Here is a 23309-nt window from a genome sequence, read left to right on the forward strand (position 1 = left end):
ACTTTCAAGAAGCCAGAGATCGGGTGTGAAGCTCGGCAGACATTTCACATTACCGGTCGGTTATCCTTGGTTCTGAAAACTACTGCTTACCTTTTTTTTCCAGTGAGCCAATGAAATTCACTGGTCAGCACCGGCTACAACCTATGAGAACCTCCAACCTCCTGGCCACCCATTATGACATCCTGGAGACTCATCTACGGCATGTGAATTCTGGCTACTCTCCATGGCGACTTCATTCTAGTCGCCGCTATTTTTTCTAAAGATATGAAGGAATTTCTTTAGTCGGGTTGGTGAATTTGTAGAATTAATTGCCACAGACGGAAGTGGAGGCTGTCATTGGGTATTTCTAAAGCTGATATTGACAGTTTCTTGATTAGTGAACGTGTCAAAGTCTAAAGGCAGAAGGCAGGAGAATGAAGTTCAATGGGAAAGATAAATCAGCCAAGATTGAATGGCTGATCTGACTAGATGGGTTGAATTGCCTAATTCTGCCCTATGACTCATGAACCTATTCAGGACATTGAGTATGATAGTTGAGACATTATGTTGCCATGGTACAAAGCATTGGTTTGACAGCAGCTGGAGTATTATGTACAGTTCTCGTCACTACATTAGGGGAAGGACATGGTAGCAGGTACGGAGAATGTGCAAAGAGATTCACCAGGATGTTTCCTGGAATGGAGGGCTTTAGTTATCAGCAGAGATTGAATAGGCTGGTTTAATTATCACTGGTGTGCAGGGAGCTGAGGGTTGACATTACAGATGTTTATAAAATCATGTGTGGCACAGATAAGCAAGATACTTTTTCCCAGAGATGGGGAAGATGGTCACTATTTGTGATCATTGTGACCAACGCAATCATAGGAGGTGATAGAGGCAGATACATTTATAATTGTAAAAATACATTATGATAGATACTTGTATAAGTAAAACCAAGAGGCATTTAGGTTTATTGGAGAAAAATGGGATAAATTAGATAGGCGTAACAGTCAGCATTGATGAGGTGCCATTTATTTTCTTTACAATTTCTGTGGTAAACACTGCTATGGTTAGGGTTTTACTGACCATTCCATCAAATTTAATTGTGACCAACGCAATCATAGGAGGTGATAGAGGCAGATACATTTATAATTGTAAAAATACATTATGATAGATACTTGTATAAGTAAAACCAAGAGGCATTTAGGTTTATTGGAGAAAAATGGGATAAATTAGATAGGCGTAACAGTCAGCATTGATGAGGTGCCATTTATTTTCTTTACAATTTCTGTGGTAAACACTGCTATGGTTAGGGTTTTACTGACCATTCCATCAAATTTAAGCAGTTTAGGTTATTAATAATAATAATACATTTTATTTATGGGCGCCTTTCAAGAGTCAAGGACACCTTACAAAAATTTAGCAGGTAGAGGAAAAACATGTAAGGAGAATGAAATAAATAGTAGAGACATGACTAGTACACAAAGTAAAGACAGAATTTAATACAAAACACAATATGAGGCAATTAATGCACAGATTAAAAGGGAGGGGGACGTGGGGCTAAGGATAGGCAGAGGTGAAGAGATGGGTCTTGAGGCGGGACTGGAAGATGGTGAGGGACACGGAATTGCGGACCAGTTGGGGGAGGGAATTCCAGAGCCTGGGAGCTGCCCTGGAGAAGGCTCTGTCCCCAAAACTGCGGAGGTTGGACTTGTGGATGGAGAGGAGACCGGCTGATGTGGATCTGAGGGATCGTGAGGGTTGGTAGGGGGAGAGGAGGTCAGTGAGATATGGGGGGGTGGGGGGGGGGGGGCAGATGCTGGAGGGCTTGGTAGGTGAGGATCAGGATTTTGTAGGTGTTCAAAAGGGAACTGCAGATGCTGGAATATCGAAGGTACACAAAATTGCTGGGGAAACTCAGCGGGTGCAGCAGCATCTATGGAGCGAAGGAAATAGGCGACGTTTCGGGCCGAAACCCTTCTTCAGACTGATGGGGGGGGGGGGGGGGGGGGGGAAAGAAAGAAGGAAAAGGGGAGGGGGAGGAGGAGCCCGAGGGCGGGCGGATGGGAGGGTGGGAGGAGACAGCTAGAGGGTTAAGGAAGGGGAGGAGACAGCAAGGGCTAGCCAAATTGGGAGAATTCAATGTTAAAGCCATTGAATTCTCCCAATTTGGCTAGCCCTTGCTGTCTCCTCCCTTTCCTTAACCCTCTAGCTGTCTCCTCCCACCCTCCCATCTGCCCGCCCTCGGGCTCCTCCTCCTCCTCCTCCTCCCCTTTTCCTTCTTTCTTTCCCCCCACCCCCCATCAGTCTGAAGAAGGGTTTCGGCCCGAAACGTCGCCTATTTCATTCGCTCCATAGATGCTGCTGCACCCGCTGAGTTTCCCCAGCAATTTTGTGTACCTAGGATTTTGTAGGTGATCCGGTGGGAGATGGGAAGCCAGTGAAGTTGTTTGAGGACTGGAGTGATGTAATGCCAGGTTATTGTCACGTCAGCGGAAAGACTATACATTATTACAATCACGCCGTCCACAGTGTACAGATGACGGATAAAGTGAATAACGTTCATTTCAAGGTAAAGTCTGATTAAAGAAATCGGAGCATCTTCAATGAGGTAGATGGTAGGTCAGGACTGCTCTTTAGTTGGTCAGGATGGCTCAGTCTGATAACAGCTGTGAAGAAACTCCCTGAATCTGGAAGTATGTGTTTTCACACATATGTACCTCTTAACTGATGGGAGAGGTGAGGCCGGGGTACGGTTCATCCTCGATTATGCTGGTGGCCTTGCTGATGCAGTGTGAAGTGCAAATGAAGTCAATGAAAGAGAGTTTGGCTCGCGAGATGGTCTGGACTGTGTCCATTATTCTCCCCGATTTCTTGTGGTCTTGGATGGAGCTGTTCCAAAATCATGCTGAGATGTATGCTAATAAAATGCTTTCTACAGTGCTTCTGTAGAAGTTAGTGAGAGTTGTTGGGGCCATGGCAAACTTCCAAAGCCTTCTAAAGAAGTAGAGGCATTGGTGTGCTTTCTTGGGCTTATCTTTGATATGGACAAGTCCAGGACAAGTTGTTAGTGATATTCCACCCATCTCTACTTCGGTGCCATCCATGTAAACTGGGGATGTGCACCACATTGCTTTCTAAAATCGATCACAATGTCCTTTGTCTTGCTCGCGTTGAGGGAAATATTGTCTTGACACCAGGTTATGAGGTTAGGCCTAATAGTCGATATAGACAAGGTGTCATTTATGTTCTGCACAATTCTGTGGTGCAAGTGTGGACACTGGTATGGTTGATGTTATAATGACATTGTTCCATCAAATGTCTAGAGTTTCACTAAACCAAGTGGGACCCATTGTGCCTCGTTCCCCAATGCAATAATCCACCACTCACCCGTTCCCCCAACGCAACTCGTTTCCACCACTCATCCATTCCCCCAATGTAACCCGTTCCCCCAACGTAATATTCCAACACTCACCCATAGCCTCCACGGAAGGCCTGGTCCCCCAACACAATCCGTTCCCCAACGTGAGATTCCACCACTTACCCGTTCCACCAACGCAATCCATTTCCCCCAGTGCAATATTCCACCACTCACCTGTAGCTCCCAACTGTGCAGGGCGGCTCTTTTTCCCCCTCCCTCATTTTAAACTCTAAATCTTAGTGCAATTGCATTTTTTAAAATATGATGTAGGTGCCACTGACAAGGCCATGTTTTGTTATCCAAATCTAATCATTAAACTTTGGTGTGCTGGGTTAGGCTGGCAGATTCTTTCCCTGAAGGACATTTGCTGTGAAGGACTCAGTGTTCTGGGATAGCAACATTGTAATTGCCTAACTGCCAGTGCAAATCCTTCTCTAGACCAGGTGGGACCCGTTGGGTCCCTATCATACGGGAGGCGTGATCCCCCAACGCAATCCATTCCCCAACGCAGTGTTCCGCCACACACCCATTCCCCCAATGCAAGCCATTCCCACAACGCAATATTCCACCACTCACCCATAGCCCCCAACTGCGCATGGGCTGCTTATTTTGCCTTATTCACCCTCCCTCACTTTAAACTTTCAAAAACATTCAGTGTACTGTGACTTTAAGAAAAATGCATTTGCACCTACTAGAGCTAGCAGGACTCGGTGTACTTGGATAGCAACAATGTTGCGAGCAGGGCTACGATCCTATTATGACGTCATAGCTGAAAGCACAGGGACGAATTTCTTAAATTGGGGTTTTATAAATTAAAAAATGTCTAACTTGTGAAATATAACACCAATCTGAACGAAACGACACAAAACAAACATGGGACAATTGTGATTAATGTGGTGCAAAAAAATTTGCCGCAATCATGTTCCGTTTTGGCGTAGGTCCAGGATCACATGGGCAAACACGGATAGATGGATCGATAGATGGATGGATGGATAGTAACAAACAAACAAACAAGATGAGAGTTTTAGTAATATGCAGAGATTATCAACCTAAATTTACGCTGGACAGTTTAAGATTCCAGAATGATTGGTCAAAGATCTAGCAAATCACTAAGCTTTAATGGAGAATCATGGGAGGAATATCTGCTGAAAGTAGGAAGGGCTTGGGAAGGCAAAGCTAGGAGTTGGGTCTTCCCGATGTTTAACAATAAGAACTTTCTCAATGACCTGCTGTGTGTCTGATCAGCATTCTAACAAAGGTGCTGGAAGGTCAATTGAGTCGATGATGGCTGTCATCAACTGATGCTGTGATTTCAGATGATGGTGCCGGGGGGCTGGGATGAATGAGATTTAGGACAGCATACGGGATAAATTCTTGGGGTGCACCAGAGATAATGGCATTTTTAATTGCTACTAACATTTTTTAATTTGTTAGCCAGTAGCCAGACTTGCATTGTAACTGTTGATATGTGTGAAGAAGATAGTTAGTTTGTGAACCTATGTTATTTATTAGTATAACAAATGATTGTTTTAATAAATTATTAATTTATGTTGGAATTTGAAAGGTCTGTTCTTAGCTCCAAACTTAACGTGGACTGCATGGTGATATATTATTATCCCACTGAAATTTGTTTGAATTGCGACCTATTAAAAGCTAAGGAGAATTTCCAATACTTCCCAACAGATTTTAACTCTGGCTTTTTCAGGACAGGTGATGTAAGTAGGTTGCAATTTTTTAATATTACATGTTCCTCCACTGGTTTCAGGAGACCTGTATTAAATGTTGTTGCTTTGGAAGTTTGTTTATGGAAATGGATATGTCTTGGATAAAGGGATGATTACAATTTTGTTACTGTTATCTCTGGTCATCACAATAAACATCTGCTGAGATCATCGGCCATAATGTTATCCATTTGGTTATGTGTGCCCCCAGGAAATGAAAGCTGCTTTTGTAAAGGAAGGAAAAACATCAGGAAAACCTAGATTACTGATTACAGCTGCTGTGGCTGCTGCTAAAGGCACCATTGATGATAGTTATGAAGTGGCTAAAATTGCTGAGTAAGTATAAACTTTTGGGGTTAGATATTTTTGTGATGTACCTTTCTTTCTGTAACTTCAGGTCAAGACCAACGAACAAAACAATGTAGGTGAGGAGATTTTAGTTAATGATGAGGTTCATTTCATCACTTTGGTGATTGAGATTAAGTTGAATTGATAAATAGCTAGATAAGATTTATTCAGCTTTTTGCGGACAGCACATTTTGGGCACTTTTTGACTTTGCTGGGTGCCAGTGTTAGTGCAAAGTGGAACAGCATTGCTGGAAGAACAGCTGCTTTTGTAGCTATAGTCTTCAGGAAGACAGGTGGAATCTTGTGAGGACAGTCTTTGTTGTGTCTAATAAACGCAAGGATTTATTAATGTCACGTGTAGAGTATTAGAATGGAGGGACATGAAAGATTACCACGGTGTAGATTGTCTATAGCATGTTAGCCAATTAGCATGCTTAGTAATTATAACCCCGCCAATTATAACATTCATAGTTTAAGATCCTACCCACTGTCTACCAGTTAGAGTAGCAGTGTGACTTGTGATGATCTGCTTAGTAGTTAATGACCTGAACAATAAAGATGCTTGTGCTTCAACCTGTGTGAGTCTGAACTCTTTACACACAGTAAATTATTCTCTTGGCAATTCTGACAAACATTTCGACCATTACACTCACATGTTGGACTCTTCCATTACAGTTGGACAGTTTGTGGAACCGTTCTGTTGTCTAAAATGTAATGTCTATGAATATCATACGCTAATGGCAGGACCTTGGAACTTTGATGTGAACCATTGATTATATAATATTAAATAGGAACATGATTTTTTGAGACTGTCTGCGTTAGGCTGTAACTTGGCAATTCGGTGGGACTGTTTTCCCAATGTATTCATCTTTGCTTTTCTGTTATAACTGTGGAAACCTTCATTGGATTAGCTGGATTTGTCTTTGCCTTTGTCAAATCCATTTCCTTTGTGAGTGGTAGGTTGTCATTCAAGCATTATAGGGAACATAGAAAATAGGTGCAGTAGGCCGTTTGGCCTTTTGAGCCATTCATTATGATCATGGCTGATCATCCAGAATCAGTACCACGTGCTTGCTTTCTCCCCATATCCCTCGATTCTGTTATTCCCAAGAGCTATATCTAAAAAATCTCTCTTGAATACATCCAGTGAATTGGTCTCCACTGCCTTCTGTGGCAGAGAATTCCACAGATTCACAACTCTCTGGGTGAAAAGGTTTTCCTCATCTCGGTCCCAAATCACCTACCCCTTATTTTTAAACTGTGACCTCTGGTTCTGGAATCCCCCAACATGAGGTACATCTTTCAGCAACTTGCCTGTCCAATCCTTTAAGAATTGTATATGTTTCTATAAGAACCTGTCATCCTAAATTCCAATGAATATAAGCCCAGTCGATCCATCCTTTCATCATATGTCACTCCCGCCATCCCAGGAATTAATCTGGTGAACCTACACTGCATTCCCTCGTTAGCAAGAATATCCTTCCTCAAATCAGGAGACCATAACTACACACAATAGTCCAGGTGCAATCTCACCAGGGCCCAGTACAACTATATGACCTAGACACAAAATGCTGGAGTAACTCAGCCGGTTAGGCAGCATCTGGAGAGAAGGAATGAGTAATGTTTCAGGTAGAGACCCTTCTTCAGACTGATGTCAGTCTTAAGAAGGGTCTCAAGTCGAAATGTCACCCATTCCTTCTCTTCAGAGAGGCTGCATGTCCCGCTGAGTTACTCCAGCGTTTTGTGTCTATCTTCAATTTAAACTAGCATCTGCAGTTCTTTCCTACACATGCTGTAGGACCTCCTTGCTCCAATACTCAAATCCTCTCGCTGTGAAGGCCAACATGTCATTACCTTTCTTCACTGCCTGCTGTACCTGCATGCTTACTTTCAGTGACGGTTGTACAAGGCCCCCTATGTCCCGTTGCCTCCCCTTTTTCTAATCTGACACCATTCAGATAATAATCTGCTGCCTTGTTCTTGCCACCAAAGTAGATAAACCTTGTATTTATCCACATTATACTGCATCTGCCCACTCACCCAACCTATCCAATTCACCCTGCAGCCTCATTGCATCCTCCTAGCAGCTCACACTGCCACCCAGCTTTGTGTCATCTGCAAACTTGGAGATGTTACATTTAATTATTTCGTCTAAATAGTTAATATAGTAAATAACTGGGGTCCCATCACTGTTCCTTGCGGCACCCCACTAGTCACTGCCTAACATTCTGAAAAGGACCTGTTAATTCCTGCAGTTATTTCTTACACATTTTGTACCCGAAACGTCACGCATTCCTTCTCTCCAGAGATGTTGCCTCACCAGCTGAGTTACTCTAGCATTTTGTGTCTACCTGTTAATTCCTCCCCTTTGCTTCCTGTCTGCCAACCAGTTCTCTATCCATGTCAATACCCTACCCCCAATACTATGTGCTTTAATTTTGCCCACTAATCTCTTGCGTGGGACCTTGTCAAAGGCTTTTTGAAAGTCTTACTGAGTTTTAGTCGAGTGGTTTTGTAGGCCATTTCAGAAGAAACCACTTTGCTCAAACTCTGATGTTGGGCACACCAGGTAAGTATGGACAGTTTTCTTCCTTCTCAGGCAGCTGTGAACCAGTTGAATTTTCCCCAAAAAATGGTTGGTCTCATGGTTAACATTACTGATGATAGCTTTTTAATCCATATTTAGGTAATTAATTGAATTGAAATTCCATAACCTTGCATAATTTGAATTTGTGCCATTAGTTCATTAGCTGAGGACTTGCCTAATATGTAAATTGAATTATTATATAATTATTATTGATGATTATATACCTTTTGGAATCATATTTACTGCCTTGAGCAAATTTTGTGTCATTTCCTTAAGCAGTAACTGGGTTTCAACAACAAAGAAATTATTAAAACTGATAAGTGTACAAATTATGTATTGTTTTATATAGATGCATGTTTATTTATCGGCCACAGAGATTTGGTGTTGCAGTTAATTATCATTTATTAAATTTTCACTTCTTTAGACAACTGGACTTTATACATGTGATGTCTTATGATTACACCGGTGGCTGGAACACTTTCACTGGACACCATAGTCCTTTGTTTCGTGGAAGCCAAGATCGTTTCGACTTTGTGTACTACAATACAGTATGTTTGCAAATTACCATTTTGCATATGTATAGCGCTAGCCCTGCCACATTCAAGTTCTATAATGTTTGAATCACTTTTATAATAGCTTGAAAATGTGCTTAATTTTTCTTGAACTCATTTGCAGGCGTATACTGTTAATTATTATCGAACCAAAGGTACACCCAGAAGTAAGCTGATAGTTGGAATTCCAACTTATGGACGAAGCTTTAAACTTACTACTAGTGATATAAAGGTTGGTGCTCCAGCATCTGGTCCTGGACCGAAAGGCGCAATTACGAAAGCAGAAGGTATCCTGGCAAATTATGAGGTGATTAAATTTGTGTACATTTTTAGTAGAGCCAGGTTACATCAATTCAAGTTGATAATTAGATAGTAAGTTATTTTACCTGCGTTTAAGTGCATGGCTTAATTTGTGATGCATGCTACTGCTTTCACATTTTTCACTGGTTTGAGTGACCTATGCTCAATAGGTCACTCCATAGGCCAAGGACAGAAAACACTTGTTAGAGTGGTATACAGACCACTAAACAGCAGTAGGGAAGTTGGGATAGCATCAAGCAGGAAATTAGGGATGCATGTAGCAATGGGTAACTTTAATCAACATATAGGTTGGGGTAACCAAATTGGTAACAGTGCTGAGGAAGAGGATTTCCTGGAATGTACACAGGATGGATTTTTAAACCAATATGTAGAGGAACCGACTAGAGGGCAGGACATCCTTGACTGGGTATTGTGCAAATGAGGAAGGATTAGTTAGCGATCTTGTTGTGCAAGACCACTTGGGCAACAGTGACCATAATATGGTGGAATTCTACGTTAGGATGGAGAGTGAGTCAAGAATGTTTTATTGTCAAGTGTCCCAGATAGAATAATGAAATTCTTACTTGCTGCAGCTCAACAGAATATGTAAACAGAGTACACTGTAAACAATATGAGAAATGAGAGAGAGAAAAAAGTTCCGTGTGTATATACACTTACCCATAAGTACACACACATATATACGTATACACATATCCACATACACACACACACTCAAAAAACAAACAATAGCAGTGCATTAATAATAATAATAGTCTATTAAAGTTCAGAACTTATTTGAGGTTGTAGTGTTTTATAGCCTGATGGCTGAAGGGAAAAAGCTGTTCCTGAACCTGGACGTTTTCAGGCTCCTGTACCTTCTTCCCGATGGCATGGTGAAATAAGTGTGTGGCCAGGATGGTGTGGGTCTCTGATGATTGTGGCTGCCTTTTTGAGGCAGCGACTCGAATAAATCCCTTGATGGTGGGGAGGTTAGAGCCGATAATGGACTGGGCAGTGTTCACAACCTTTTGCAGACCTTTCTGCTCCTGCGCGTTCAAGTTGCCAAACCAGGCCATGATGCACCCAATCAATTTGCTCTCTACTGTACACCTGCAGAGGGAAGCGCAGAGATGCAGTTCCGTGAGCTTGGTAACCAGCTTGGAGGGGATGGTGGTATTGAATGCCGAGTAGTCTATAAACAACACCCTGACAGAAGTGTTTTTATTGTGCAAGTGATCCAGTGCGGAGTGGAGAGCCAGAGATCGCATCCTCTGTTGACCTGTTGTGACGGTAGGCGAACTGTAATGGATTGAGGTTTTTGTTGAGGTAGGAGTCGGTATGCACCATAACCAACCTCTGAAAGCACTTCATCACCGTGGACGTTAGTGCCACTGGTCGATAGTCATTAAGGCACGTCACCTTACTCTTCTTGGGCACTGGTATTATTGATGCCCTCTCAAAAGTAGGTGAGAACCTCATACCTCAATAATGAGAGGTTGAAAGTGTCTGCAAAAACTCCAGCCAGTTGGTCTGCACAAGTTTTGAGAACTCGACTGGGTATACCATCAGGTCCAACCGCTTTCCAAGGATTTGCCTGAAGTGTCTTGAACTTGAATAAAGGGGAATTTGAAGGTATGAGACGAGAATTGACTGGGATAAACTGGCAAATTATATTTAAAGAGTTGACAGTGGAGATACAATGTGAAGATTTAAAGACCGCATGGATGAACTCTAGAAATTGTTCATTCCTGTCTGACGAAACCAGGAAGGCGGTTGACGAGGGAAGCCATGGATAGTGTTAAAGGCAAGAAAGAGGCATATAAATTGGCCAAAAGAAGCAGCAAACCTGAAGACCACAAGTGTAGTAGGGATCAACGTGAATGATGAGATGTGTAAGGAATTAAAAGCATTGTATTTGAATGTGTGAAGTATAAGAAGTAAAGTAGATGAGCTTGAGGCTCAGATAGAGGTTGGTAGATATTACATTGTGGGGATTACCGAGACGTTGCTGCAGGAGGATCGGGTCTGGGAACTTAATATTCAGGGTTATACATCCTATAGAAAGGACAGGAAGGTGGGGGGGGGGGGGGGTAGCTCTTCTGGTGAGGAATGGAATTCAGTCCTTTACGAGGGAAGACATAGGGACTGACGAGGTAGAGTCACTGGATTGAGGAATTGCAAAGGCAAGAAGACACTAATTGGTGTTATTTACAGACCCCCAAAGAGTAGCCCGGATGTAGGGTGTAAGTTGCAGCAGGAGTTAAAACTGGCATGTAACAAAGGTAATGCCACTGTGGTGATGGGGGATTGCAATATGCAGGTAGACTGGGAAAATCAGGTTGGTTCAGGACCCCAAGAAAGCGAGTTTGTAGAATGCCTCCGATATGGATTCTTAGAGCAGTTTGTAATGGAGCCGACCGGAGAAAAGGCAATTCAGGATTTAGTGTTGTCCAATGAACCAAATTTGATAAGAGAACTCAAGGTAAAGGAACGCTTGGAGGTAGTGATCATAATATGATTAGTTTTAATCTGCAATTTGAGAAGGAGAAGGTTAAATTGGAAGTGGCAGAGATGCAGTTGAACAAAGGGGATTATGAAGGCATGAGAGAGGAGCTGGCCAAGGTAGACTGGAAATGGATACTAGCATGAATGACGGTGGAACAGCAATGGCAGGAATTTCTTGGCATAATCCGGAAGACACAGGATCATTTCATTCCAAAAAGGAAGAAAGATTCTAAGGGGAGTAGGAGGCAACCGTGGCTGACGAGAAGTTGGGAATAGAATAAAACTAAAATAAAAGATGTATAACACAGCAAAGGGTAGCTGGAAACCAGAGGATTGGGAAACTTTCATAGGACAACAGAAGGAAACAAAACGGGCAATACGACTGAAAAGATGAAGTACGAAGGGAAGCTGGCCAGGAATATAAAGGACAGTAAAAGCTTCTTTAGATATGTTAAGGGAAAAAGAGTAGCAAAGTCAAATGTGGGTCCCTTGAAGGCAGACATGGGTGAAATTATTATGGGCAACAAGGAAATGGCAGAAGTGTTGAATAGGTACTTTGGATCTGTCATCACTAAGGAAGACACAAACAATCTCCAAGAAGTACTGGAGGACAGCGGATCTAAGGGGGTCGAGGAACTGAAATAAATTTTCATTAGGCAAGAGATAGTATTGGGTAGGCTAATGGGACTCCCCGGGGCCTGATGGACTGCATCCCAGGGTCCTCAGGGAGGTGGCTCTAGAAATAGTGGACGCATTGGTGATCATTTTCCAATGTTCAATAGATTCAGGATTGGAGGATAGCTAATGTTATCCCACTTTTCAAGAAAGGAGCGAGAGAGAAAACGGAATTACAGACCAGTTAGCCTGACTTCGGTGGTGGGAAAGATGCTGGAGTCAATTATTAAAGAGGTAATAATGGGGCATTTGGATAGCAGTAAAAGGATTAGTCCAAGTCAGCATGGATTTATGAAAGGAAAATCATGCTTGACTAATTTTCTGTAATTTTTTGAGGATGTGACAAGTAAAATGGATGAAGGGGAGCCAGTGGATGTAGTGTATCTAGACTTTCAGAAAGCCTTTGATAAGGTCCCGCACGGGAGACTGGTGACTAAAAATAGATCACATGGTATTGGGGGTGGGGTGTTGACGTGGATAGAAAATTGGTTGGCAGACAGGAAGCAAAGAGTAGGAGTGAACGGGTCCTTTTCAGAATGGCAGGCAGTGGCGAGTGGAGTGCCACAAGGCTCGGTGTTGGGGCCGCAACTGTTTACCATATATATTAATGATTTGGAAGAGGGAATTAGGAGCAATACTATCAAGTTTGCGGATGACACAAAGCTGGATGGTAGTGTGAACTGTGAAGAAGATGTTAGGAGGTTGCAGGGTGTCCTGGACATGTTGAGTGAGTGGGCAGATGCAGTATAATATAGATAAATGTGAGGTTTCCACTTTGGTGGCAAAAACAAGCGGGCAGATTATTATCTCAATGGGGTTAGGTAAGGGGGAGGTGCAGCGAGACCTGGGTGTCCTTGTACACCGGTCACTGAATGTTGGCTTACAAGTACAGCAGGCAGTGAAGAAAGCTAATGGAATGTTGGCCTTCATAACAAGAGGATTTCAGTTTAGGAGTAAAGAGGTTCTTCTGCAGTTGTATAGGGCTCTGGTGAGACCACATCTAGAGTATTGTGTACAGTTTTGGTCTCCTAATTTGAGGAAGAACATCCTTGTGATTGAGGCAGTGCAGCGTAGGTTCATGAGATTGAACCCTGGGATGGCGAGACTGTCATATGAGGAAAGATTGAAAAGACTAGGCTTGTATTCACTGGAGTTTAGAAGGATGAGGGGGTACCTTTTAGGAACATATAAAATAACTGGACAAGCTAGATGCAGGAAAAATGTTCCCAATGTTGGGCGAGTCCAGAACCAGGGGCCACAGTCTTAGAATAAAGGGGATGTCATTTAAGACTGAGGTGAGAAAAAACGTTTTCACCCATAAAGTTGTGAATTTATGGAATTCCCTGCCACAGAGGGCAGTGGAGGCCGTCACTAGATGGATTTAAGAGATAGTTAGATAGAGCTGTAGGGGCTAGTGGAGTCAAGAGATATGGGGAGAAGGCAGGCACGGGTTATTGATAGGGGACGATCAGCCATGATCACAATGAATGGCGGCGCCTATTTTCTATGTTTCTCCGGAAATACAACCTGTCCCGCTGAGTTACTCCAGCATTTTGTGTCTATCTTGGATAGAGAACTGGTTGGCAGACAGGAAGCAAAGAGTAGGAATTAAAGGGTCCTTTTCAGAATGGCAGGCAGTGACTAGTGGGGTGCCGCAAGGCTCGGTGCTGGGACCCCAGTTGTTTAAAATATTAACGATTTAGATGAGGGAATTAAATGTAACATTTCTGAATTTGCGGATGACACAAAACTGGGTGGCAGTGTGAGCTGCGAGGAGGATGCTGTTCCTTTGTCGAAGAAGGACAGTAGATATAATCCAGGAAATTATAGGCCGGGGGCAAGAAGCTGTTGGAGAGCATTCTTTGGGATCGGATTTGCTTGTATTTGGAAGAGAATGGAATTATTAGGGCCAGTTGGCTTTATAAACCTCTACAACGTCACTTTTCAATCCCCCAAGCTCCCGTGAAAGTAGACAACATGTCCAGTCTCTCTTTATAACTCAAAGCATCCAAACCTGGTAATACTCTCGTAAGTCTTTTTTAGTACCCTTTCCAGTTTAGTGGCATCCTTCATATACCAGGGCAACCAAACTATAATGACCTGAAGTTTAACCAAATAAACAAGAAAACCGTTGCGAAATTTAGGGTATATGAGATTTGAATTACATTAATGCATTCTCTTACAGATATACTCCCTCTGCCTGGCTGGTCTTCATATTGTGACTTTTTTTAACATGATGTCATTATCAGGAAAATATAATGTCACTCGTCTCTTTAATTCACAAATCAGTAGCTATAACAATACATTCCATGTTAATTTCATCACAAAAGTAACTTCCAGGTCATCTCGAGTAACTTCAGAGGGATTGGCTTGTACGTACTAACAATGCACCACCTTTCCCCTCAACAGGTATGTGACTTTTTGAAAGGAGCAAAAAGATATTGGATTGAAGATCAGAAGGTTCCATATGCAGTCAAGGGAGATGTATGGCTGGGCTATGATGACAAGGAAAGTGTTATTGCCAAAGTAAGATTAATTTATTATGAAACAGTTTTTATGATCTGATATTTATGTTAATTATAGAAAATATCTTTAATTTGTTCATGAATCAGGTATTCGCTAGTTTTGAATATTACTGACAACATGTTGGTTTCCTTGGTAGGCAAGTGGTAAATGTATTGACTTGTGTTGACAAAGATGGTCCTGAGCAGATAGAGAATAAAATCTTTGACACAGGCACTGTTTGTAGGTTCATCGTCAAGTTGTCTACTTTTGTAACATTGTTGTTGGTTCTAATCCTGGAGCTCCATAACTAAAGATACAGTGGTTACAGTTTGGAGAATCTGAGTGGAAACAGGGTTTCGGCCTATCGAGTGCACACCAACCATAGAAACATAGAAAATAGGTGCAGGAGTAAGCCATTCGGCCCTTCGAGCCTGCACCGCCATTAGATATGATCATAGCTGATCATCCAACTCAGTATCCCATCCCTGCCTTCTCTCCATACCCCCTGATCCCTTTAGCCACAAGGGCCACATCTAACTCCCTCTTAAATATAGCCAATGAACTGGCCTCACCTACCTTCTGCGGCAGAGAATTCCAGAGATTCACCACTCTCTGTGTAAAAAATGATTTTCTCATCTCGGTCCTAAAAGACTTCCCTCTTATCCTTAAACTGTGACCCCTAGTTCTGAACTTCCCCAACATCGGGAATAATCTTCCTGCATCTAGCCTGTCCAACCCCTTAAGAATTTTGTACGTTTCTATAAGATCCCCCCTCAATCTTCTGAATTCCAGCGTGTACAAGCCGAGTTTATCCAATCTTTGTTCATATGAAAGTCCTGCCATCCCAGGAATCAGTCTGGTGAACCTTCTCTGTACTCCCTCTATGGCAAGAATGTCTTTCCTCAGATTAGGAGACCAAAACTGTACGCAATACTCCAGGTGTGGTCTCACCAAGACCCTGTACAACTGCAGTAGAACCTCCCTACTCTTATACTCAAATCCTCTTGCTATGAAAGCTAACATACCATTTGCTTTCTTCACTGCCTGCGGCACCTGCGTTCCTACTTTCAATGACTGGTGTACCATGACACCACATCAATACTGAACCCCCAATACCATGTGCTTTAAGTTTGTATACTAATCTCTTATGTGGGACCTTGTGGAACCATCAATCACCCATTCACACTAGTACCATGTTATTCCACTTTCGCATCCAACACACTGGGCAATTTACACAAGTCAATTAACCTACAAACCTACATGTATTTTTAATGTGGGGGGAATATGGAGTATCCAGAGAAAACCCACATGGTCATGGGGAGTACGTACAAACTCCGCATAGACAGTACCTGTAGTCTGGATCGAAGCCGGGTTTCTGGCCCCATCTTCTTCTTTCTTGTCCATCATCTATGTTTCAAATATTTGGCCAGGCTCTTGCACAGTGGACAGCCTTCTCGTTTGCTACCGCTAGATCTTCTAGACAGCATTGTTCACCAAGAAATGGGCATCTTAGGTGTGGCATGGATTGTACAGATGTTCCACGTTCACATTCTGTGTCTGCCGCATCTGCATTGTCCCATTTGCTCATATTGGTCTTGCATTGGCCCATCCCTGTACAAAGCCTATTGAGGGACTTCAAGGTCTTCCAGTCACACCTGTGTTCAGGTAGTGGCTGTTCCTTGATTGGCATCTTTACGTGGTGGTAGTTTTCACTGCGTTTGTTTTCCCACAAGGCTAGTCTGGTTGCTTGAGAAGACTGTCAGTGGCTCTCTGCCACTGTGCTGCCCTTGAGTGTTACTATCATTTTTTTAAATATTTCAGATTTACAGCATATGCAATATTTTTGATTTTCAGTAAATACAACTTATTGAATATGATACTAATCAGCAGGAATGCTCCTCGTGATCTCACATTAAAGGATCTCGAGTTCTGCATCGTGTCCTGTAAACCAGAGGGATTTTGATATTTATCAGGACCATTTACATTAGCGATGCATTCTTTTAAGAGCGACAGAACTAACTATTTGAACACCGAGTACCTCCATCTTCTTTCGCATCCCTCGTTGCATGTGGAAGTATCTATTCAATATATATAGCAAATTTGACAGCATAATTAAATTGTTGAGTACTAATCTGGTTCTAAAGTATCTAACAGTTAGTTTATCTTTGTAGATTAAGTGGACGAAGGAGCAACGTTTTGGAGGAGCTTTAGTGTGGACACTTGATTTTGATGATGTACACAACCATTGTAAACAAGGTGTAAGTCCTCTATTGCAAACGATGAAGAATGAGCTTTCAAACAATTCAGGTTGGTATATAATTTTTGCATCTGAAATTTTTACAGTAATGTGCATTGATAGATGCATAGAAATATACTAATTTACTATACCAAGTGGAACCATTGGGTCCCTGTCACATGGGAGGTCTGGTCCCCCAATGCAACCCGTTCCCCCAAAGCAATATTTGACCACTCACCCTTAGCCCCCATGGGAGGCCTGGTCCACCAACGCAACCTGTTCTTCAACGCAATATTCCACCACCCACCCGTGTCCCCAACGCAGCCCGTTCCTCCAATGCAAAATTCCACCACTCACCCATAGCCCTCAACGATGCAGGGGCTGCTCATTTCGCCTTATTCACCCTCCCACATTTTTACATTTTTTTAAATGCAATTGCACTTGCTAGTGCTAGCTGGGATAGCAACATTGTTGCGAGCAGGGGTATAATCCCATTGTGACATCATAGCTGTAATCACAGAAGAAAGTTTTCTCAAATTGGGGTTTTGTCAATTTAAAAATGTTAACTTGTAAAATATAACATCAATCTGAACGAAACTTATTGAAAACACACCACAAGACAATTGTGAGTAAGGTGGTGCAAATATTTGGGCACCATAATGTATCGTTTTGGTGTAATTTCAGGATCAAACACATCTGCACATAGAAACAAACAAGATGAAAGTTTTAGTAATATGCTAGACCAAGGGGACCTGTTGGGAGGGGGGGGGGGGGCTGTGGCGTCACACACACTAACCACCCCCCCCACACACACACACACACACTAACTCCCCCCCTTGATATTATATTAATATTCATTCACTTCTTTTACCCCATCCCCGCCCTATCCACTCACATATAGCCCCCAACTGCGCAGGTGCGGCTAGAGAGGCATAGGGAGGAGGGGTAGAGAGGGTGAGGGGGTAGGAAGGGAGAGGGGTGGGGGGGGGCGTGGCATCACATGGGAGGGCTGGTTCCAGAACGCAATATTCCACCACTCTCCCGTAGGTCCCAATACTCACCACTCCCTAGAGAGGGGGGCAGAGGGGAAGGGAGGGAGGCAGGGCAGGGAGGGAGGTCGACCCGATGACTCCGAGCGAAGCGGCGGGCGGGCATCGACCCGAGGACCGCGAGTTCGGCCACTCCAGTACAGGGCCTAACTATCTCCGGGCTCGTTCTTTCTGCGTCTTTTGAATGGCGGGGGGATGGGGTCGGGGTGGGGGAGGTGACGTCACTGGAAGCGCGTGGAAGATTGTGTGTGAGAGGGCGCCCAGCAGACCCATTGTGACGTCATCAGCGAGAGCTGCTCGTTTAAATTCAAAGTCTTTTGATATTTTTGAAACATTTTCCGTAATGTCGAGAAATAAAGCATGACATTTTCAGATAAGGTGATTTTGGATTCAACGGGAAAAACGTCAACCAGAATATGTAAATCTTTAATTGTTACCGCGTAGTTTTTTCGTGAAGATGTATTAATACACATATATACATACAAGATCAGAGTTTTAATAGGTATATGATACTAGACTAAGTGGGACCCATTGGGTCCGTGTCACACGGGAGGCCTGGTCCCCCAATACAACCCGTTTCCCCAACGCAATATTCCACCACTCACCCATAGCCCCCAAGTGCGGCTCAATTCCCCATATCCCCCAGCACTCCCTCACCCTCTTCACCCTCCCTTTTCTCTCCCGTCTCCTTCTCCAATCCGTCCCTCACCTCTCCCTCCCTCTCCTTTCCCCTACCCTCAGTCTTTCCCTCCCACCCTCCATAACCGCTCTCCCCTCCCTACCCCCTGATCCGTTGGGCCCTGTTCCCCCAACACAATATTTCACTAACCCGTTTCCCCAATGCAACCCGTTTCCATCACTTACCCGTTTCCCCAACGCAATATTCGACCACTCACCCATAGCCCCAATGGGAGGCCTGGTTCCTCAACGCAACCCGTTCCTCAAAGTAAGATATGACCACTCACCCGTTTTCCCTCAACGCAGCCCGTTTCCCCAATAGGTCCCTGTCAGAATCAGATTCAACTTTTATTGTCATTGTGCAGTGTACATTACAGAGACAATGAAATGCAGTTAGCATCTCCCTAGAAGAGCGACATAGAATATGAGCAATAAATAAAACTATTTACGTGCATACAGTCATAGTATTTTTTTTCCTGGTGGGAGGAGGGCTGGGGTGGGGGGGTGATTGGCAATCACCGAGGTACAGTGTTGAGTAATGTAACAGCCGCAGGGAAGAAGCTGTTCCTGAACCTGCTGGTCCGGCAACGGAGAGACCTGTAGCGCCTCCCGGATGGTAGGTGGGTAAACAGTCTGTGGTTGGGGTGAGAGCAGTCCTTGGCGATGCTGAGCGCCCTTCGCAGACAACGCTTGCTTTGGACAGACTCAATGGAGGGGAGTGAGTAACTGGTGATGCGTTGGGCAATTTTCACCACCCTCTGCAGTGCTTTCCGGTCAAAGACAGAGCAGTTGCCATACCATACAGTGATACATTTGGTAAGGATGCTCTGGATGGTGCAGCGGTAGAATTTCACCAGAATCTGAGGAGACAGATGGACCTTCTTTAGTCTCCTCAGGAAGAAGAGACGCTGGTGAGCCTTCTTGACCAGAGTTGAGGTATTGTGGGACCAAGAGTGGTCATTGGAGATGTTGACCCCCAGGAACCTGAAGCTGGAAACACGTTCCACCTCCGTCCCGTTAATGTGGATGGGGGTGTGCGTGGCGGCCCTAGACTTCCTGAAGTCTACAATGAGCTCCTTGGTCTTCTTGGAGTTAAGGGCCAAGTTGTTGTCAGCGCACCATGCTGCTAGGAGCTGGACCTTCTCCCTATAGGCCGACTCATCGTTGTTGCTGATGAGGCCAATCACCGTTGTAGCATCTGCATACTTAATGATGGTGTTCGTACCATGTACAGGTGTGCAGACACATGCAAGGTGTGGTCCCCCAACGCAACCCTTCCCCCAATGCAATATTCCACCACTCACCCATAGCCCCTCATCCTCCCTCTTTTTAAGTGTTAAAAAAAATGCAAGCACTTGCTGTCAGAATTTTTTTTTTAATTCTAATTCCACTTCCCCTGCCTCCCCCAGCACTTCCAATTCCACTTCCCTTGCCCTCTCCCACTCCTGTTTAAGCCTTTGCTGCCAGGAGTGTTCTATGATAGGATGAAGTGTTCTATGATTGGCACATTGTTACAAATGAGATTCCATTGTGACGTCATAGCTGTAACTGCCAGCACTGAAGTGTTGAAGTAATTCTTTCTCAAGGTGGGGTTTTGTAAACTTTTAAATGTCAATGACTTGTGAAATATAACATCAATCTGAAAGAAACTTGACACAAACGACCACAGGACAACGGTGAGTAAGGTGGTGCAAACATTTTAGCGCTATCGTGTATAGTTTTGGCGTAGTTCCAGGATCACATGGGCAAACACGCATAGATAGATAGAAACAAGACAAGTGTTTTAGAGATGGATGGCTGGACGAACAGATTCAGATTCAACTTTAATTGTCATTGTCAGTGTACAGTACAGAGACAACAAAATGCAGTTAGCAGTTGGACATGACCACAATGATCACAACAGTATCAGCACTCATAAACTCTTGGAAATATCCATTACATACGCTGGCATCATCCCCTCTAGTCTTCTTCCTATGTACCCTTCCATATCTCTACTTTCACTCTCCCCTGAATCTCAGTCTGAAGAAGGGTCTCCACCCGAAACGTCACCCATTCCTTCTCTCCAGAGCTGCTGCCTGTCCTGCTGTTACTCCAGCATTTTGTGTCTAACACTAGTTCGGCCCTACACGAGGGACAATTTATAGAGGCCAATTAGCCTGCAAACCTGCATAACTTTGGAATGTGAGAAGAAACCGGAGCACCCGGATAAAACCCACGCTGTCACAGAGAGAACGTGCAAACCCTGTACAGACAGCACCCATAGTCTAGGATCAAACCCGGGTCTAGCGCTGAAAGACAGCATTCCTACCACTGCATCATTGTGCCACCCCTAAATTGCGGTTAGAGTTATCAGATTTTAAAAATGAAAAATATGTTTTATAGTAAGATAACCTAATTTTTTTTAATGTAAAATAGTGTTGGTAGTGATCAAAATAATTAATTTTTCTGTGCTAAGGCGACGACGATGGAGATGAGACAACAAATCCTTCCAAGGACCCTGATCTGGAAAACATGTCTGTGTTGGGGATTTCATTGAAAGTGCATATATTACTCATTGGACTGTTGGTGAACAAAATCTCAAACTTAATGCTGCAGAGATAAATCAGAAAAAGTGACATACCCTATTTAAAAATGTGGTATAAACCATATAATAACCACAAAAATAACCATTTAAAATACTGAATACTGCTTTATTAGGTTCTGAGGACTATGGAAAATTAGGAGAATGCAAAACCAACCCAATGTGAATAATATAAATGATATTTAAGTCTTAGAGTCATTGAGTCATTTGACATGGAACTGGACTTTTTGGCCCATCTGCCCGTGTAACCAGAATGCCTTATTCAAGCTAGTAGCATTTGTCTGCTCCTGGCCCACATCCTTCTAAACCTTTCCTATCCATGTACCTATCTAATGATCTCTTTCCATATACCAACCAGTCTTTTTGTGAAAAATTAGCCCTCAGGTTCCTATTGAATTGTTCAACTCACCTTAAATCTATGCCTTTTAGTTCTTGATTCGCCTACTTTGGGTAAAAGATTCACCCTATCTTGTTCCCTCATGATTATGTACACCTCTAAAAGATTGCCACAGTCTCTAGATAACAATCTTCATGGTCCAAGATACACATATTTTGATGTAATCTGCAAACATAGTAATCATGCCTTGAATATTCCCATCCAAACCTTGAAATATAAAATAAAGGCCATATAAACTACACCTACTGCTTTGCCCTCATCAACCTATGTGATTAATTCTTCAAAGAACTCAACTCATTTAGTGAGACATGATTTCCCACGCACAAAACCATGTGGACTATCCCAAATCAATCTCTGTTTTTCAAGTGTATGTATTTCTTAATACTCTGAATCCTCTCCAGTAACTGCTATAAGATGTTAGACCAACCCAGGTTTTTCTTTGTAGCTCTTCTTAAATAGGGGCACAACATAAGGACCTCTGCAGTCTTGTGGCACCTCACCTATGTCTAATGATGATTGATATAACTCAGCCTGCACTCTAGCTTCCCAGTGTCATTGGATATACTTGATCATGCCCAGGAAACTATGCTTTCATGCACAGATGACTATTTGGTTGCTGAGGGGCCTAATAAGCGAGCTTGGTATTCCGACTGCGCATCCTCAGGTCAAAGGTCACTGCATAAACAGCCCTGGAAATGTCTTCTGTTTTTCCCAGCTTTGATTCTTCTAAGTAAAAAATATTGACTTCAAACTATGAAATAGTTTATTTATTGTTCCTTTGTTAAAAGCCAAGATTATTTTGTCGTTTTTATTGCTTTATTATGCTTTGGTTAGTGAGCGAGATCATACGTGGTCGGTGTCGGGCCCATGTCTGTTAAGTTGCTGTTGGGCCATCCCCATCCCCTCCAGGGTGTCTCGTCCTTGTCCGGGGGGCGGCCGGAGGTGTTGGGCCGGGCCAGGCTTGCAGCCAGCGCGGGGAGGAGGCCGAGTTGCTGAAGAGCTTTGTGTGTATGGTTGGTACTCGGCTTTCTCTGGCGCCGGGGGGGTTGGCTGGCGGTCCCTGGCCTGCCGGGAAACGGAGTTGGGCTGGAGTTGCCGCTTCTTCTCTGCACTGGCTGTGACCAACGACACCAGCGGCCCCAGGCCCACAGCCAGCCCGGAGAAGAAACCAGCTCCCTGATGGGCCGCGGACCGCCAGCCAACCCCCCTGGTGCCGGCGAAACCGAGCACCAGCCATCAACGGGGATACACACAAAGCGCTGCAACAACTCGGCCTCCTCCCCGCGCTGGCTGCAAGCCCGGCCTGGCCCAACACCTCTGGCTGCCCCCGGATAGAAGCGAACTTTCTGGTAGGGGACGGGGACGGCCTCAGAGCAACTCAACAGACCCGACACCGATCACAGACGAGCATGATCTCGCTCACTCACCAAAACATCATAAAGCAATAAAAACGACAAAATAATCTTGGCTTTTAACAAAGGAACAATAAATAAACTTTCATAGTTTGAAAGCAATATTTTCTTACCTAGAAGAATCAGTTGGAAATAACATAAGAAAACAAGGTCCACTGCATTCCATGACCGTTTATGCATAGTGAACTTTGAACTGGGCATGCTCAGTCGGAATACCGAACTCACTTATTCTCTCCCTGTTTACCATTTCCCCCTTAATATACATTAAATCTCATTGTTTCCTCAAACGCATATGCATGCCACCTTTTGCCTTTCGTGCATTTGTTCTTAATTTCCCTATACCCCTCTCCGGATAGACTTGATG

At 43.6% G+C, this 23309-nt stretch overlaps 1 protein-coding gene across 1 annotated transcript in view; it reads left to right on the forward strand.

Annotated features, from left to right (window-relative positions):
- LOC116986652 (chitinase-3-like protein 1) overlaps positions 1-22868 on the forward strand; it is a 33281-nt gene extending 10413 nt beyond the window's left edge. The window contains exons 7-13 of the mRNA XM_033042225.1: positions 5333-5457; positions 8481-8604; positions 8732-8914; positions 14497-14613; positions 16764-16899; positions 22443-22546; positions 22668-22868. Coding sequence (XP_032898116.1) covers positions 5333-5457; positions 8481-8604; positions 8732-8914; positions 14497-14613; positions 16764-16899; positions 22443-22546; positions 22668-22868 — 990 coding nt within the window. The remainder of the gene's footprint in view (positions 1-5332; positions 5458-8480; positions 8605-8731; positions 8915-14496; positions 14614-16763; positions 16900-22442; positions 22547-22667) is intronic.
- The last annotated feature ends 441 nt before the right edge of the window (positions 22869-23309 follow it).

Source organism: Amblyraja radiata, chromosome 24, assembly GCF_010909765.2.
Source record: "Amblyraja radiata isolate CabotCenter1 chromosome 24, sAmbRad1.1.pri, whole genome shotgun sequence".
In the NCBI taxonomy this organism is placed as follows: domain Eukaryota; kingdom Metazoa; phylum Chordata; class Chondrichthyes; order Rajiformes; family Rajidae; genus Amblyraja; species Amblyraja radiata.